This window comes from Schistocerca serialis, chromosome 7, assembly GCF_023864345.2.
Source record: "Schistocerca serialis cubense isolate TAMUIC-IGC-003099 chromosome 7, iqSchSeri2.2, whole genome shotgun sequence".
Lineage (NCBI taxonomy): Eukaryota > Metazoa > Arthropoda > Insecta > Orthoptera > Acrididae > Schistocerca > Schistocerca serialis.
Window position 1 is genome coordinate 593,068,287 of NC_064644.1, and position 19,350 is coordinate 593,087,636.

The 19,350-nt window shown below is 42.0% G+C and overlaps 1 protein-coding gene across 3 annotated transcripts in view; it reads left to right on the plus strand.

Annotated features, from left to right (window-relative positions):
* The window catches only part of LOC126412573 (tRNA modification GTPase GTPBP3, mitochondrial), a 143,122-nt gene that overhangs the window by 23,464 nt on the left and 100,308 nt on the right, over window positions 1-19,350 (plus strand). For all 3 annotated transcript variants that reach the window (XM_050082220.1, XM_050082218.1, XM_050082219.1), the window contains exon 3: window positions 4,978-5,097. In XM_050082220.1, the coding sequence (XP_049938177.1) occupies window positions 4,978-5,097 (120 nt within the window). The remainder of the gene's footprint in view (window positions 1-4,977; window positions 5,098-19,350) is intronic.

The following is a 19,350-nucleotide window of genomic DNA, read 5'->3' on the forward strand; positions in this document are numbered from 1 at the left end:
GATGGGATGTCTGCCTGTCAGGAGTGTGTACAATGCTCAGTGATGGCAGGAACCCAGTTTGGTGGCTGAAAACTCAAGCCCAGACAGGCGCACCTGGGTGGAACCGACGGGGAGCCAGCGACGCCAACGGGCACAGCATCAGATGCAGTAGGTGGATGAGGGTTTGTGGTTGGCATTCGTGTGGCATGTTCACCAGGCTCTTGTTCCCCACCAGAGTGAAATGATACAAACTCGCCGGGTACATACTTCCACATCTGAGTTTTAAACAGTCAAACCATGTGGTCGTCCTCAGCATTAGATTGGTGATGAAACGGGGAAGCTGTGAGATGGTGAACACCACCAGCCTGGCAAAAAGATACAACTGCAAAAATTGTAGACAGGGCCAAAATAGCAGCTGCTACAGACGAGACGTGGATGGACATGCACCACGTAGGGAAACTAGGAATAGGCAGCCACTACTATGATCTGTTACTGATTTAGGAAGAGCACAGCAAAAGAATTCCATGAAACACAAAAAGGCAGTGCTGGAGGGAGAAATAATTACGCAATGCATCCGAGGCACTTACCAGGTGTTTTTGCGGCCAATCGTGGTGCACAGTAGAGAGGACCCAACTAAGTACAGGAACCGTGGCAAAGGCCGATGCTATCATGGCGCTAGTGATAGGAAAACCATTGCCTGTGTTCTGGTTTGACTGTGTTCTGGTTCTCAATATCTGAATAGAAACAAAGCAATTCATCCTGATTGAATACCAGGTCCGAGCCTATTGGAAAATGAAATAAGACATGGGTGTTGGCATGTTCGGCATCAGCCAGTAATAGATCCGATAATGGTAACAGGAGAGGAAGAGAGCCCACCACTGCAATCAATGTGCTGCCTTGCCCAGTACGCAAGCCGAAGAGTTGAAAAGAGCAACCAACAGCTTGTGATCCATAATTAAATGGAACCACATAAAAAGATGTGAAATTTCTTGAGGGTCAACACAATTGCTAAAGCCTCCTTGTCAGTCTGAGAATGCTGCTGCTGAGTGGGAGTTAAAGTGTTAGAAGCATAAGCAGTGGGTTGTCAGACCTGTCCATGTATTTGTGCGCCAATACTGTGCCAAGACTGTGCTGAGAGGGATCTGTAGCCAACAGGAGACGCTGACATGACTGAAAAGTGGCTGGTCACAGGCCGATTGAAGCTTAGATTTAATGGAAGCTGTGGACAAGAAAAAGGCACAGTTTTGTGCAAAACTGCGTGCAGGGACCGATTAACGGTGGATGCGTTGGGAAAAAGCTTATGGTAGTACGCAACTTCACTAGAAACGACTTCATTTCCTTAAAGTAGGTTGGCCATGGCAAAGCCACAATTGCATCAATATGGTGATGCAATAGCTTGACTCTTGTGTGAGAAAACTCAAAACCTAGATACTCAATTGACGACTGAAAAAACAGATTCGGCAAGATTGCACTTGGGACGCACAGACTGCAAAGCAGAAAACAACAACAGAGATTTCTAAGGTGCTTTTTGGTGCAAGAACCTGTAACAGTGATATTGTCAAGGTAATTGATGCAACCAGGCACAGAGGCTGTCAGCTGCTCTAAAAAACGCTGAAATGTTGTGGGCGATCTAGTGTTGATATGGGTATAGGCCAGAACTTGTACTGACAGTGAGGACATGCCTAGATAAAGAGGAGGTGGAGGTACACTCCTGACAAATTAATCTTGGACAAGCAGTGGCCACTCGATAATTTTGTGAGCAGCTCATCAGGGCAGGGCAAAGGGTATGTATCTATCATGGACTGTGCATTAATCATGACACTGAAGTCATCACAGATTACCCATTGGCTTCTTAATGATGACCAGTGGTGTAGGCCATTCACTGAAAAAAATAGGCCGAATGACATCGAGCGATGTCAGACAGTCTAATTCAATCTTGAAAGAGTCACGCAGCACAACACGCCCGAAAAAAAATGGGGCAGGCAGATCCTTTTATTGTAATGTGGGCCTGAAAAACAGTAGCACAACTGATCACAGGGGAAAACAGAGATGAAAACTAAGGGCAGAGGGACTCCAGTTGCTGATATGGAACTTGATATGGTACGAATTTTATTTCTTCAGCAATGGAGAAACCGAAAGCATTACACCTGAACAGGTCTGCGGTATGGGAATGATCCACAACAAGGAAGGTGAGAAAGTGAACAACAGATTTGTAAGAGACAGGAGTGGAGAACCGACCTAGGATTGGAACCTGCTGCTTATTGTAGCTAACCAACTTCCATGAAACCCATGGGAGAGGAGAGGAGCCCAAGTCCATGTACATTTGTGCGTTTATTAATGTCACTGCAGCTATTGTGTCCACTTGCATTTTTAGCAGTTTATGAAACACAGCCAAGTCAATAAACAATTTGTTCCAGGAGACAGTCATTGTAGAGTTTGTGTCCATCAGTGCTACTGTGTCCACCATGTTTGAAGAGATGTTACACAGTGATGCAGTGTGGCCTTTCTCTTGACACTTGTTGCAAACAACCCAAACTTAGGGCAAGCAGTGCGCTCATGTTGGACAAAGCAGTATGGGCAAGACAGAAGGGAGGGCATGCAGCCACTGTTGTGATGCAGCCTGTTGCTGGTGTGGCCATAACCAATGTTGCCCCATGTGATGTTGAGTCAAAGGTTGTACTGCTGTGATGGCTTTCCCATCATCCTGAACAGGTGCAGTGTTCCTATCATGGATCAACTGAGCAGCTTCCAATATCTCTCTCCACGAAGCAATCTGATTGCCCATGGCCCATGACACTTCAAAGGACTGTGCTACATTAAGCTCTTCCATAAGCATTTGATTCTCAGATTGAAATGCATTTTTGCATACTTCCCTATCTGGGGCCAAATGAATAACATAATCGCACACCATGTGATCAGCATGGAATTTGTGATGAGTACAACGGCTCAACCTATGTAATTCTGTAGCCCAATCTTTGTAAGATGGTTTGGGTGTTTCTGGCAGTGGTAAAATTCTACGCTTTTCAGAATGCTGTTTTCTATCACAGTAATAGGTTCAGAGTAGCTTTGGCATTTCATCAAATGATAAGCTGGTCAGGTCTTGCAAAGGCGCAAGTTGGCACAACAGCTGATAAATGTGCAGCAAAAGCCAGGAAAGAAAGAAAGCTGACATAGATTTGCACTGCCCACACGAAAAATCTGGAAATGATGGCGTAACTGTAGGAGCCCCAATCTTCAGCAGATTCATCACATGCCAGAAAGGATGGCAGGTACACTGAAGGGAGAGTAACCTGCCTTGAACACACAAAGGCCACCTGACTGAGAGCATTGGTGAGAATCTCCCATTGTTCCGTGAAAGCTTGCTGCTGGGCAATGATAAGTTAGAGCACTTCTTCCATTAAGATATTTGTTGGGTAACTTAGCACTCACATGGTAACACGTGGAGAAAACGTACACCTCACTCCTCACCAAGTTTGCTACAGCAAGAACAAACATGATTTATGGAATGTATTAATTTATAGAGCAACACGTAAGATACAGGTTGTGTGTAACACTGAACAAATTGACTGGACAACATTAATACTGGTTAAAGAATTGGCTAAGCACTCATTTGTGATTGCTTAAATAATACTATTACCTTGGCAGTTCACCAGAGTGTGCCAGGGGGCCAACCCAGGGTGCCTCTATAAGTGGGCGTATGAACTTTATGAATGCACGATCTCTGAAGTCGTGCTTTTCGTGAGTGGAGGTACATCACTACGTATGGATATGTGTTAACCACTTAGCTACCTCTGAGTGTGACTGGCTTTCCATTGTAGTTTGGTAAGTTAATGGTTAATTGATATCATTCAGTCAGCTTGGGTATCCCAGCTATCTTCTCTCTCAATGTGAACAATAGGGCAGTTGCTTGAGTTGTTGGGCCACTCATGTTGTAGCGTTCACAAGTAACCTAGTGCCTTTAGCTGCTGCAACAAATGCTCTGGGCAGATCACACAGTATTTACTATTAAAATTATCTGTAGACTCCAGAATCCCATACATATAAGTAACAGATGTACATTGACAGTAAAGACATTTGGTATTGGTAACATGTGCATATCCTGGGCAGTAACTAATTAAATGCAGTGAGAGAAATCTCACCAATGCAAGTGCAACAGGACAGCATGCAAGCACTGGGATAATCATTTGAGATGTCTTGATCAAATGGTATCCAAGCACTGTTTGGGTCTCTAATGAAGCCCCTGAGCAGCTCAAACAACATTTGTATCTGAAGTTGTCTGTAGACAACCTTATCTCACATGTGATAGCAAGAGGCATAAACTAACTGTAGATATATGTTTGAGAGGTAACATTTAACCATATTTGGTGACAAGTAGTCAAAAGTGGGGGCAGAAATCCCTCAGCACAAGCATTGCGCGTACTGTCTGAGAGACTCGGGTATCTTGACCTCAGCAGCGGGTAGGTCTGCCCCTTGTGAACCGCACACTGGACTCGCATTCGGGAGGACGATGGTTCAATCCCACGTCCGGCCATCCTGATTTAGGTTTTCCGTGATTTCCCTAAAATCGCTCCAGGCAAATGCCGGGATGGTTCCTTTGAAAGGGCACGGCCGACTTCCTTCCCCATCCTTCCCTGATCTGATGAGACCGATGACCTCGCTGTCTGGTCTCTTCCCCCAAACAACTCAACTCAACCCCTTGTGAACCCAATTTATATATGCAGTATACAGATGCTTTGACAGCATCACCTATTACACGCAAAGCAATAGCTTCCATCCAAATCTCACTTTTGTAGTGGTCTTGAATCACTGTCAACAGTAAAATGCTGACAGCTCAGTGTAATGATAAATACTGATTCTATTCTTTAAGTTTTACTGGTTTGTGTTGTCTCTCACTCATTGTTTCAGACATTAACATTCATTGCAGTGTCTCCTTATTATTGTTGTCGTAATATGTTCAGTTGAGCTCATCGTTAATCTGATATATCTCTCTGTTCGAAGGACCACGAAGCTTCACAGGTGAAGACTCTTGTGAGTTGCAAGTACATGGAGGACCAGCTGTAGTTGCTGCTATTTTTAATGCACTCTCTAAAATCCCTGGCTTTCGTCCAGCAGAAGCAGGTAAAAATACTCTCCTCACTGATAACTACCTATAAATAACTGTTATGGATCAGTTGTTTAGTAGTAACAGTTATGTTTATAAATGTCATTTGAATGCCAATACAACTTTTAAATAGTGTGTAACTTAAGGACATGTAGTGAGGACCAAGACTGTTAAGTTCAGCATAGGAGCTCATGTCCAGAAAAGTACAATTTCCTGCTCCGTGCACAGTACCACAACACACGTTGCTCTCTTACTCCTGTTGCTTGTCATCTGGATCCACTGACCAATAGGGCTCGATGCGATGACCACCATCAGCAGCACAGATATGGTACATCTGTACCGTCTACTGGTACACGCAGTCACCGGTCACTGGTCCTCCAGCATCCACCACAGTCATAACTCGTGCCCACTGTCTTCCACAAATGCCACAGAGGTTCATAAATCAAGGATTTAGGTTAGTCTAGCAGGTTCAAGAAGGGCAAATGTCTAGGCCAAGCAATCAGGCCACCAGAACCTATCTACTGTTGCCCAAATTGTTGTTCCAAATGATCTCAGACAGCTTATGAAAAATGAGGTGGTGCGCATTCATGCTGGAATCACACGCTTTGATGTCCATGCAGTAGAACATCTTCTTGGATTCCATGTAATACACCATCAAGGAACCGCAAGTACATGGCACTAGTGAGATATGGTGGAGGAAGGTATGGTCCAGTCATGTGTCCATCCAGGAACCCTGCCCGAATGTCAGATCGCATTGTTCCTGAAACCCATTCAGGCACACAACACACATGTTTTTATCAGCCCACACAACTGTTGTGGGAAGTGAGAATACCTTCCCTGGTGAACTTGGCTTCATCTGTGAAAAAGATCCCCCATCGGAAGTCAGGTTCGTCACACAGTGTTGCAAGAACGACCTGCAGAAATTGGCTCATGAAGCAAAATCCCGTGGCTGCATTGCCTTTACATTCTAGGGTTGGGTGCTGGTGCTCATGCATAAATGCACCAAACAATTTGATGATCCACATTCAGTCTACCTGCTACGTTTCTTGTCGTAGTCATCAGGTCCTCCACCACAGCATAGAGCACAACCCCTTCAAACTCAGGTGTGTGGAGCACCATAGTTGGCCCTGCTGGTGGTGAATGCACCCATTTCTGAGGCCTGCTGTTACACTGTAGCAAAGAATGAGTTCAAAGGTGCCTGGTGATGTGGAAAATGCTATGCATATAATTGGCAAGCAGCCCCCTCATTGCACTGAGCTTCACCTTACGATAACATCATATCAGCATATTCTGCAGATATGTAATTCACCATGGTCAACAGCAACACACTAACAGTGATTTGTATGAACAGCTTGTAATCTGTACTTCAACAAATGATTACTGCTGTGCTGTCATACAGTATGAGGAAGACTACAAGCACAATAGCAAGTAGACTCCTCTCAGGTCAGATCACAAATGTAAACAAAGGTGTGCTGGACATGGAACGTCAGATGATCAATAAATGACATACATAATGGTCTAGTCAGTGCCGCAAAAGATCTGAACATGTGTTTGTGACATTTTGCATGTACAGTTAAACAGCAGTTCTCTAGATATGAGTTCCTATGCTAAATTTAACCATCTTGGCGCCAACTACAAGTCTTCAACATCTATAAATGGAATGTAGTTACATCTGGTATAGTCATTTTATGCAATACATTATCTAATGGGTGATCAAAAAGTCAGTATAAATTTGAAAACTTAATAAACCATGGAGTAATGTAGATAGAGAGGTAAAAATTGACACACATGCTTGGAATGACATTGGGTTTGATTAGGGGGGAAAAAAAAGCAAGTTCACAAAATGTCCAACAGATGGCGCTGGTCAGCAAAATGTCAGTGACTGCTCATGACAATCGGGTATAAAAGGAGCTGTAATGAGAGAGAGAATCAGATGCGCCAGCAGTCACAGCATGTTGATATTACCTGAAAAGGCGCTTTTAGTGAAGGTGTATTATCAGAATGGGGAATGTGCTAGTTCAGCGTTACGATCCTATCGGCATAGGAAGGGGATTCGAACGGGTAAAGGTCCATTGACAAATGCAGCTGTAGCGAGAACGATTTCGAAGTTCAAAGCCACGGGTTGTTTAGACGATAGACCCCGTAGTGGCCGACCGAGCACAAGGCGTAATGCTGCTGAGACAATTCAGGAAGAAATGGAGACTGTAGCGGGTTCGTCTATGCACGGGGAAGTCAGTGCTCGTACAGTCGCACATCGCACCGGCATTCCATACACTACTGTTTGGTTGGCACTTAGGCATACCCTCCTATGCTATCAGTACAAAATCCATCGGCATCATGAACTGTTACCTGGCAATTTAGTGAAGCAGAGGGCATTTGCAGTGTAGACATTTCAAAAGATGGCGGAAGATGGCGGTGTGGACTGACAAAGCTCATTTCATGCTCCGAGGGTCTGTCAATGCCCACAACTGCAGAATTTGGGCTAGCGAAAATCGTAGAACTGTCGTGGAAACTCCATTGCACGACGAGAAAGTCACGGTATGGGTTGGATTTACCACATCTACTGTTATCGGGCCTTTTTTCTTCGAGGAAATGCGTGATTCTGGTTTTGTACCGTAACTGCTACTGTGATGGGTGAGAGGTACGCCGATATGTTACAGAATCGCATCATACCCAGCCTGGCTGATAAACACCTGCTGAGACGTACAATGTTTATGCAGGATGGCACTCCATCCCATATTGCTAGACGCGTGAAAGATCTCTTGCACGCGCCATTTGGTGATGATTGTGTGCTCAGCTACCACTTTTGTCATGCTTGGCCTCCCAGGTCCCCAGACCTCAGTCGGTGCGATTATTGGCTTTGGGGTTACCTGAAGTCGCAAGTGTATCGTGATCGACCGACATCTCTAGGGATGCTGAAATACAACACCCAACACCAATGCCTCACCATAACTCCGGACATACTTTACAGCACTGTTCACAACATTATTCCTCAACTACAGCTATTGTTGAGGAATGATGGTGGACATATTGAGCATTTCCTGTAAAGAACATCATCTTTGCTTTGTCTTACCTTGTTATGCTAATTATTGCTATTCTGATCAGATGAAGCACCATCTGTTGGACATTTTTTGAACTTTTGTATTTTTTTGGTACTAGTAAAACCCCATGTCCTTCCAAGCATGTGTGTCAATTTGTACCTCTCTATCTACATTATTCCGTGATTTATTCAGTTTTCAGTTTTATACTGACTTTTTGATCACCCAGTATATTTAATGAGAAGTAGTAATAGTAATGACTTTTTGGTAACTGACATATGTAGAGTGTTTAAATAGTGAAGTTCTGAAGGGAATAAGAAAGTTTTGGTGTGAAATCAGAAGGAGAATCAGGGAGAGCATCATGTGTCAGGAGACAGGTATTTGGTGAGTCTAACATTGAAGGTTCTGGAGTAGACATATTTTTAAGGCAGCAGTGATATGACAGCCGCAGTAAAAAGTTTGTAGATCTTGAAAGAGGGAGAGAAGCTTAGGATCAGTTCTAGGAATTCATGACTAATACAACAGAATATTCATAATATTTTGTAAATAGCTATACACTCATGCTTCACAATGGCATTTAGAGAATGGCCTATGCATATGTCACTTTTTAAGGTTTTCTGCCCCAGCTGGTAAAATCAGAACCTTTGTAGGATCGCTGAGTCAATGAATGTGTTTTCCCTAGCTGAGAAGTGAAATATAAATGAAACCTTTCAAAAGAAGCAAAGCAGTTTCATTAAGTTTTTAATGCACAAAGCAAAATCAGTAAATCCATATACCCTAATCAAGTAAATTCAATGTCTGTTAGTATTCGTAAAGATGAGATTGTAGCATTTCATTCTGTCACTAATGTAAACTCCTGAAAATACTTCTGTCACTGAGGTGAAAAAAACTAACAGCACCATCACTAAGGTAAACATCCAAACTACTAATCTTAGAATTGTAAAACTTTAAATCGGAATATCTACTTTTTCTATGTTTTTTTTTTTTTCATGATCTGATTTTAATGAAATAAAGCATATATGTTGCCCCAAACTGTGCTCAAGTTACTTGTGGAAACTGCATAAAAATTACTCTAGTGGTTTGGAAATTAGCATCTGTGAAAAAGGTAAATTTGCTACTCATTGTACAGATGACATATTGAGTTGCAGACAAGCACAATGAAAAGACTGTTCCACACTGGCGGTCTGACTAAAGCAGCCATAGGCAGCAGTCGTGTACATGAGGTGTGCCTGCTTGTGTGAATGTGTCTTCCTTTCTTTTCTGAAGAAAGCCAAGTGTGTAACATGCTTTTTGTTGTGCCTGTCTGCAACTCATTGTGTCACCATTATGGTGAGTAGCAATCTATCCTTTCCATAATAGTTAATATCCTAACCTGGACTTCCTGTGATTAGTGTGTTCAAACAGACAAACAAACACACCTCAGTTTTCTGACCACTGAGTCATCAAAAAATGAACACGTTGATGCAAGTGAATAAGACTCACCATACTTACACTGGACACTATAAGGTGGCGGTGCACGCAATGATCAAACATACGGTGCTGCCAACACACCACCAGAGCCAGTGGCAGCCAGTTTCCCATGGCATACAGAGCTCTGTCTGTGTCTGCAACATTGTTAGCATGCTGCGACGGTGTGTACATGAACCATTTGTGCAACTGATGGAGTTTGAGCGAGGGCGTATAGTGGGCCTGCAAGAAGGCAGGTGATGTACTGCAGAAGTGCGCAATGCATGGGGCTTGAGGTCTCCACAGTGCATCGATGTTGTTGCCAGTGGTCAGCGGAAGGTACACATGCCCATCCACCTGGGTCCAGACAGTGGAAACTCGCAGATGCATGCTGAGACTGTCGCATACTATGAAGTGCCGTACTGTACCACACTGTCACTTCACAACAACTTAGGGACACTGTTGCTCCAGGGGTATAGCGAGAACCGTTCGCAACAGTCTCCATCAAGCAGGGCTATGGTTCCGCACACCATTAAGGCATTTTCCACTCACACCGCAACATCGTTCAGCCTGCCTCCAGTGGTGTCACGATAGGCGTTTATGGCATAATGAATGGAGACGTGTCATCTTCAGTGATTAGAGTCACTTCTGCTTTGGTGCCAATGATGGTCGTATGCGTGTGGTGTCATGCAGATGAGAGCTCAAATCACGAGTGTATATGACAGAAGTACAAAGAGACAACACCTGTAATCATGCTGTGGGGAGCAATATACTACACTGGCCATACTCCTCTGGTGATCATTGAGGGAACATTGAACGGTGCACACTACATGCAAAGCATCATCCAACCCATCATGCTACCATTCATGGACTGACAAGGTGATGAAATGAATGAAATGACATCTTGTGAGGTGTGCACGTCTGGCACAAACTCTGGCCCATCTGAGGTACCATGCAGAAACTGCATGGCGGGCCATTCTGCAATACTATGTTCAACACCTTTCCGATCATCTTCATGGGAGAACTGCAGCCTGCATTGCTGCAAAGGAGGGTATACACGGTACTAGCACTGACATTATGCACACTCTGTTGGCTGTACACATGTGCATATGGCTCTGTCTGTGTGATTGTTTGTTGTATACGTCCTCAAGAATGTATGAATAAAATTTCCATCTACTGGGGGCAATCAATTCTTGGTGTTCGTTTGTCATTTTCCAGAAGTTTGTTTGTGTGTGTGTGTGTGTGTGTGTGTGTGTGTGTGTGTGTGTGTGTGTGTGTGTGTGTGTTGAGGATGGTCAATGATCTCTTCAATGCAGTGCAGTGCAGTGCACATTAGGCTTGAACTCATGAAAATCAGTGAAACGCTGCGATTAATGAAGATAATGGGCAAGGGGCACTACATTCTTAGTGTGTGGATAAGTTGAGAATTTGGGTGTGGTGAGAGGCGTGCTAAGTTAGTCCACGCAAAACTAGGCAGAGCATCTGCCTAGTAAGCAGGAGACCCGAGTAATCCCAGTCTGGCACTAATTTTCAACTTCCCCATTGATGTAAATCACTGCCCACTTGCAACCAATGTCTGTAATTACTTTGTTTCATCAACATATTGTTGTTATTCTATCCCAGATTTTCCACAAGGATGATACAATTAGAAGAAAAAACTGGTAGGAAAAAACTGACAGATATTTTGTACTGTGTGGCTGTTTCTTAAAAATGGAAACTGAGTTCTTATTCATAATCTTCTGCCTAACACAAGATCTTCTGCTATGGTAGACATGGTTGAAGGCTGTCAAGATGGGTACCTAGATTCTTCAAATTTTATGGTTTCAAAAATCAGATGATTGCAACCCTTTACTGATAGATAGTTTATCACTGAAGGTTTCAAACAATTTGGTTCTTGTCACAAAAAATATTGGATAATCCATCTCCATAGACTATAAAATGTGTGCCCTACTTTGGGAGACTAAATGTGGCCCATAAAAATATATTTAAGAATCATGGACTAAATCCCAATAACCGTATTTCACTAATGAGGTATACAGTATCCTGCATTATATGGTCAATATCCTTTGAGTTGAATGAGTTTGCCCAAGAACAGCTGTCATTCCTAAAAGACAGGTGAAAACTTGCCATCTTGCATTACCATGGGATCTATTTTGCCTCCTTAAGAAGTACTTCTGATGTTTCACTCAACTTTTTGTCTGGTAGCTCTTATTTCAAGTTATGGAGAAAAAAAAAGAAAAGAAAAAAAAAAATCGCAGTGCTCTGGTAGCTGAATGCTTGCCAAATGTTGAATAACATTGTCTGCAACTTAAAGGCAAGCATTTTGCATTACGATGCTGCAAGCATTTAACATGTGAATGTACAAGGTGTACAACTTTGCTTCCACCATTTGCTGATAGGTGGCAGTCAAAAGAAACAGGTCGCAGACATCAGGCAGTTAGCTTGCACTTCAGTTAATATAACCTTATTCAAACATTAGCCGATTTGTGTCTGCATCGTAAAGTTGTTCTTGATTGAAAATGTCAGTTTATGAGCCTAATTCTCATCATTTGCAGGATGTGTTACTGTTTTGTTTCAGTATGAAGAAAATAGTGGCTGAGTCTCATTGAATGCTCTCCAGTATGTATGGTAAGAATGCTATTAGTGAAAGAATGTGCTGTGAGGGGTTTCAACACTTCAAGATCGGTGATTTTAACGTCGTAGACCAGCATGGAGACATTGCTGATTGAAGACTCACGTCAAACTCAAGAAGAATTGGCACAATTAGTGGGAGTGACACAGCAAGCCATTTCCAAATGTCTCAAGGCTATGGGCATGATTCAGAAAGAAGGAACTTGGGTCCCGTCTGAGCTGAAACCCAAGAGACATTGAACAGCATTCGTGTACTTGCGAACAGTTGCTTCAAAGGCAAAAACAGAAGGGATTTCTGCATTGCATTGTGACTGGGGATGAAAAATGGGTTCATTACGATAACCCTAAATGCAAAAAGTCATGGGGATATGCCGGCCATGCTTCCACGTTGACGGCCAAACCGAATATTCATGGCTCCAAAATCATGCTCTGCATTTGGTGGGACTAGCTTGGCATTGCGTATTATGATATGTTAAAACCAAGTGAAACAATCACAGGTTCTCATTATCAAATTCAATTAATGCATTTAAGAAGAGCATTAACCCTTTCCACTCCAATGTCGAGTGCCACTCGACATCGCAAAATTTGTTTTCCATTCCGATGTCGAGCCTCATTCGACACAACTTTTCAAAGCTCTCAGACGTATTTTGAGTCTACTAGGCATTATTGCTGCAGTGTGCTGCCATCTAGGAACACTAGTGTTAACTCGGTGTCGAACAGTAGAACGGTGTTAAGTCAAAGATTGTAATTATTACGTTCAAGTCCACGTGCTCGAAATGGCTAGTTCTTCACGTACAGTCCTTTCTGAGGAAGAGATTTTAGATCTTTTAGAGCAATCTCTAAGTGAAAATGAGAGTGAAAATGATTTTGATTATGATAGTGATTCGTTTCAAAACAATTCGAGTGACAATGACGAAGAAAACAGTGACAATGTGCATGTTTCTAGTGATTCAGCAGAGGATTCGTGGCGAATGTGGAGCGACACTGACACTGACTTCACAGATTTTCCTTTTGACGAATCAAAGTGTGTTTTTATAACAGAAAGTAGTTCTGTTCCATCATCGCCCGTCGGATTCTTTCCATTAATTTTTACGGATAACCTATTTCAACAAATATCAGATGAAACGAATAGGTACGCTACATCAAAAATACATAAAGTGACACCACTTCCACAACATTCTGCATGGTGGGACTGGAGAAATGTTACCACGGAAGAAATGAAATGCTTCCATGGTGTGCTACTGAATATGACATTACAAAATTGTAAGAACTTGCAGGACTTTTTCTCAAGAGAATGGTTACAATCATCCAACTTCTTTCCAGACTGTTTTAGTCGCCGACGATTTATGCAAATTTTCTGGGCACTTCATGTTTCTAATCCGACGAGTGCTATACATGTCAACAGTCAGGTTCAGTCACGTCTGAGTAAAGTGACAAATGTACTGAATTACTTGTCTGGCAGGTTTCACAAAATTTATTGACCATATCAGTATTTAGCTGCTGATGAATATACAGTATCGTTCAAGGGTTGTGTATTATTCAAAATGTACAATCCTCAAAAACCAACAAAATGGAGACTCAGAGTTTATGTAATTTTGGATTCATCAAATGGTTATGTCTGCAGTTTGATACCCTATTTTGGCGCTATAACAACTGAGTCATTGATTTGTCCACACTTGAATTTTTCTGAGAGAATAGTTCTTCAGCTGCTAGCTAATATCAGAAATGCTACAGGGTAATCAGGGTATCATTTGTACATTGGCCGTTTTTATACAAGTGTTGCATTAGCTGATGAGCTGTTGAAACAGAACATGCATCTCACAGGAACGATTCAAGCCAATCGCAAAAACCTTCCAGCTGCAATCAAGAAAGGAGCTCTGCGTCTAAGGAAGCACAAAATAAAATGCCTCTGCAACAACAAAATGATGGTTCTCACATGGCAAGATAAACAAACAGTTCTCATGTTTTCTACAAAAGCCAATAACTCAGTGTCACTTATAGAAAGGAGAAACAGAAAGGAAAGGGAAGAAATAAAGAAACCAAATGTGATTATTGATTGTACTTCAAAGATGGGTGGAGTTGATCGATCTGACCATTTTATGTCCAGTTACGGTTTTCTAATGAAAAGTCTCAAGTGGTGGCGAAAACTATACTTCTGGCTGTTGGAGGTAGGACTTGTTAACAGCTATTTACTGTACAAGAACCACTGTGAGAAAAACAACTTGACAATACTGTCTCACAAAGCATTCCGTAAAAGTGTTATAAGAGGATTAGTTGCCGAAGAAAGAATTCAAGGACAGAAACGAGGACGTCGTTCAACTTCTGATGATGAGGAACGCTTGAATGGAAAGTTGCACATTATCAACAAGCTTCCTGGGTACAAGCATAAGAATTGTGCATTGTGCTCAAACATAAAAAGAAAGGTGGCAGGCGTGAAACTGTGTATTACTGCGAAACATGCTCACGAAACCCAGCTCTCCACCCTGAAGAGTGTTTCAAAAAATACCACACAATGGAAAGTTTTGCACTGTAAAAGCTTACATAAATATATGAATGAAAGCACACATTTTGTTTTAATGTATACCCTAATTGTTGGCCAGCGGCCACATTGTTTCCACAAAGAGATCCACGCAAATCTCTGCGGTGCACTGCCGCCCAGGCGGCGGCGTTTTAAATAAGAGCGCACGGAGCTGCCCTGTGTCTGCCTTACGGAGTGCAAAGGGTTCAAAGATAAACGGTCGCAATACAGCGAGAGGTACGATAAAGTGATTCTGCAGCACGACAACGCTCAAACCCACGTTGCAAAAGAGGTCAAAACATACTTGGAAACGTTAAAATTGGAAGTCCTACCCCACCCGCCATATTCTCCAGACATTGCTCCCTCTGACTATCACCTGTTTAGATCAATGGTGCATGGCCTGGCTGACCAACACTTCCAATCTCATGAAGAAGTCAGAAATTGGAGCGATTCGTGGATCACTTCTAAAGATGAACAATTTTTTTGACGTGGGATTCGTACACTGCCCGAAAGATGGGGGAAAGTAGTGGCCAGTATTGGAAAATACTTTGAATGATACATGAATAACCAATTTGTTTAATTAAAGCCTCAAATGTTGGGGAAAAAATGGCAGAAGAAGAGTTGTGCACCTTGTAGTTCATTGTATTTTGATCATTATGTGGTGGAGATCCATGTTTAGACCATCTTTCTGGATAGTTAATGAAAAAAATTACTATTATCTTCCCCACAAACTAGATAAACATACTCATTCTATGACATAAACAAATTGGATTTACAGAGACTCTGCTTCAGTCATAATCTCAAAACCAATATTCAGCAGCTGTAGCCGTGGAATACATTTCATCCACTTGTCTTCCCTATTTTCTTGCAGCATCAAAATAATATATCATCTCATACTTTTACAAGCCCCCCCATGAACCATGGACCTTGCCGTTGGCGGGGAAGCTTGCGTGCCTCAGCGATGCAGATAGCCGTACTGTAGGTGCAACCACAACAGAGGGGTATCTGTTGAGAGGCTAGACAAATGTGTGGTTCCTGAAGAGGGGCAGCAGCCTTTTCAGTAGTTGCAGGGGCAACAGTCTGGATGGTTGACTGAACTGGCCTTGTAACATCAACCAGAACAGCCTTGCTGTGCTGGTATGGTGAACAGCTGAAAGCAAGGGGAGACCACAGCCGTAATTTTTCCAGAGGGCATGCACCTTTATTGCATGGTTAAATGATGATGGCGTCCTCTTGGGTAAAATATTCCAGAGGTAAAATAGTCCCCCATTCAGATCTCCAGGGGGGGACCACTTAGGAGGACGTCGTTATCAGGAGAAAGAAAACCGGTGTTCTACGGATCAGTGTGTGGACTGTCAGATCTCTTAATTGGGAAGGTAGGTTAGAAAACTTAAAACGGGAAGTTGATAGATTAAAGTTAGATATAGTGGGAATTAGTGAAGTTCGGTGACAGGAGGAACAAGACTTCTGTTCAGGTGACTACAGGGTTACAAATACAAAATCAAATAGGGGTAATGCAGGAGTAGGTTTAATAATGAATAAAAAAAATAGGAGCACAGGTAAGCTGCTACAAATTGCATAGTGAATGCATTGTTGTAGCCAAGATAGACACAAAGCCTGTACCTACCACATAGTACAAGTATATATGCCAACTAGCTCGGCAGATGATGAAGAGATTGAAGAAATGTATGGTGAGATAAAAGAAATTATTGAGGTAGTGAAGGGAGATGAAAATTTAATAGTCATGGGGGTCTGGAATTTGATAGTAGGAAAAGGAAGAGAAGGAAAAGTAGTAAGTGAATATGGAATGTGGGTAAGGAATGAAAGAGGAAGCCGTCTAGTAGAATTTTGCACAGAGCATAACTTAATTATAGCTAACACTTGGTTCAAGAATCATAAAAAAAGGTTGTATACGTGGAAGAATCCTGGAGATACTGGAAGGTTTCTGATAGATTATATAATGGTAAGACAGAGATTTAGGAACCAGGTTTTAAATTGTAAGACATTTCTAAGGGCAGACGTGGACTCTGACCACAATCTGTTGTTTATGAACTGTAGATTAAAACTGAAGAAACTGCAAAAAGTCGGTAAGCTAAGGAGATGGGACCTGAATAAACTCAAAGAACCAGAGGTTGCAAAGAGTTTCAGAGAGAGCATTAGGGAACGCTTCACAAATACATGGGAAAGAAAGACAGTAGAAGAAGAATGGGTAGCTTTGAGAGATGAGATAGTGAAGACAGCAGAGGATCAAGTTGGTAAAAAGATGAGGGCTAGTAGAAATCCTTGTGCAACGGAAGAGATATTGAATTTAATTGATGAAAGGAGAAAATATAAAAATGTAGTAAATGAAGCAGGCAAAAAGAAATACAAACATCTCAAAAAATGAGATCAACAGAAAGTGCAAGATGGCTAGAGGACAAATGTAAGGATGTAGAGGCATATGTCACTAGGGGTAAGATAGATACTGCCTACAGGAAAATTAAAAGGGACCTTTGGAGAAAAGAGAACCACTTGTATGAATATCAAGAGCTCAGATGGAAACTCAATCCTAAGAAACCCAGTCCTAAGCAAAGAAGAGAAAGCAGAAAGGTGGAAGGAGTATATAGAGGGTCTGTACAAGGACAATGTACTTGAGGGCAATATTATGGAGATGGAAGAGGTCATAGATGAAGATGAAATCAGAGATATGATATTGCATGAAGAGTTTGACAGAGCACTGAAAGACCTGAGCCGAAACAGAGCTCCGAGAGTAGGCAACATTTCATTAGAACTACTGATAGCTTTGGGAGAGCCAGCCATGACAAAACTCTACCATCTGGTGAGCAAGATGTATGAGGCAGGCGAAATACCCTCAGACTTCAAGAAGAATATAATAATTCCAATCCCAAAGAAAGCAGTCGAGTTGACAGGTGTGAAAATTATCGAACTATCACTTTAATAAGTCACGGCTGCAAAATACTAACAACGAATTCTTTACAGATGAATGGAAAGACTTGTAGAAGCCGACCTTGGGGAAGATCAGTTTAGATTTCATAGAAATGTTGAAACATTGGAGGCAATACTGACTCTTTGACTTATCTTAGAAGATACATTCAGGAAAGGCAAACCTACATTTCTAACATTTGTAGACTTAGAGAAAGCTTTTGACAATGTTGACTGGAATACACTCTTTCAAATTCTAAAGGTGGCAGGGGTCAAATACGGGGAGAGAATAGCTATTTACAATTTGTACAGAAACCAGATGGCAGTTATAAGAGTCGAGGGACATGAAAGGGAAGCAGTGGTTGGGAAGAGAGTGAGACAGGGTTGTAGTCTCTCCCCAATGTTATTCAAGCTATATATTGAGGAAGCAGTAAAGGAAGCAAAAGAAAGATTTGGAGTAGGAATTAAAATCCATGGAGAAGAAATAAAAACATTGATGTTTGCCGATGACATTGTAATTCTGTCAGAGACAGCAAAGGACCTGGAAGAGCATTTGAACAGAATGGACAGTGTCTTGAAAGGAGGATATAAGATGAACATTAACAAAATCAAAACAAGTATAATGGAATGTAGTCAAATTAAATCAGGTGATGCTGAGGGAATGAGGGTAGGAAATGAGACCCTTAAAGTAGTAGATGAGTTTTGCTGTTTAGGGAGCAAAATAACTGATGATGGTCAAAGTAGAGAGGATATAATATGTAGACTGCCAATAGCAAGGAAAGTGTTCCTGAAGAAGAGAAGTTTGTTAACATTGAGTACAGATTTAAGTGTCAGGAAGTCTTTTACAAAAGTATTTGTATGGAATGTAGCCATGTATGGAAATGAAACATGGACAATAAATAGTTTGGACAAGAAGAGAATGGAAACTTTTGAAATGTGGTGCTACAGAAGAATGCTGAAGATTAGATGGGTAGATCATGTAACTAATGAGTAGGTACTGAATAGAACTGGGGAGAAGAGGAATTTGTGGCACAACTTGACTAGAAGAAGGGATCGGTTGGTAGGACATGTTCTGAGGTGTCAAGGGATCACCAATTCAGTATTGGAGGGCAGTGTGGAGGGTAAAAATCATAGAGGGAGACCAAGAGATAAATACAGTAAGCAGATTCAGAAGGAGGTATTTGGAGATGAAGGTTTCACAGGATAGAGTAGCATGGAGAGCTGCTTCCAACATTCTATGGACTGAAAACCACAACAACAATAACTTGTACAAGGAACATTCAGTAAGTAATGCTACACTTTTTTTCCTGGAAGTAATTTGGTTTTATTCGGGAGTCCAGTACACCATATTATTCCCCACTCTTTTGGCTGCAAAACACTGTTTTTCAACGTAATTTCCATTCAGTGTGACAGCCTCATGCTACCTTGCTCGGAGGACTTTATGCTTACATGGTAAAATTTGCTGGTGGATGTCAGAGCCAATATTGTGTTGCATCAATAACGTCCCCATCATCCACGTACTGCTTTCTGTGCAGTGCATCCTTATTTTGCCAAACAGGTGGATCTTGGAAGGTGCAAGATCAGGGTTTTAGAGTGGATGGGGAAGAACAGTCCAATGAAGTTTTATGATACCCTCTCAAATACGTGGACTTGTATGAGGCCTTGTGTTGTCATGGAGAATCAGAAGTTCATTTGCATTTTTGTGATGATGAACA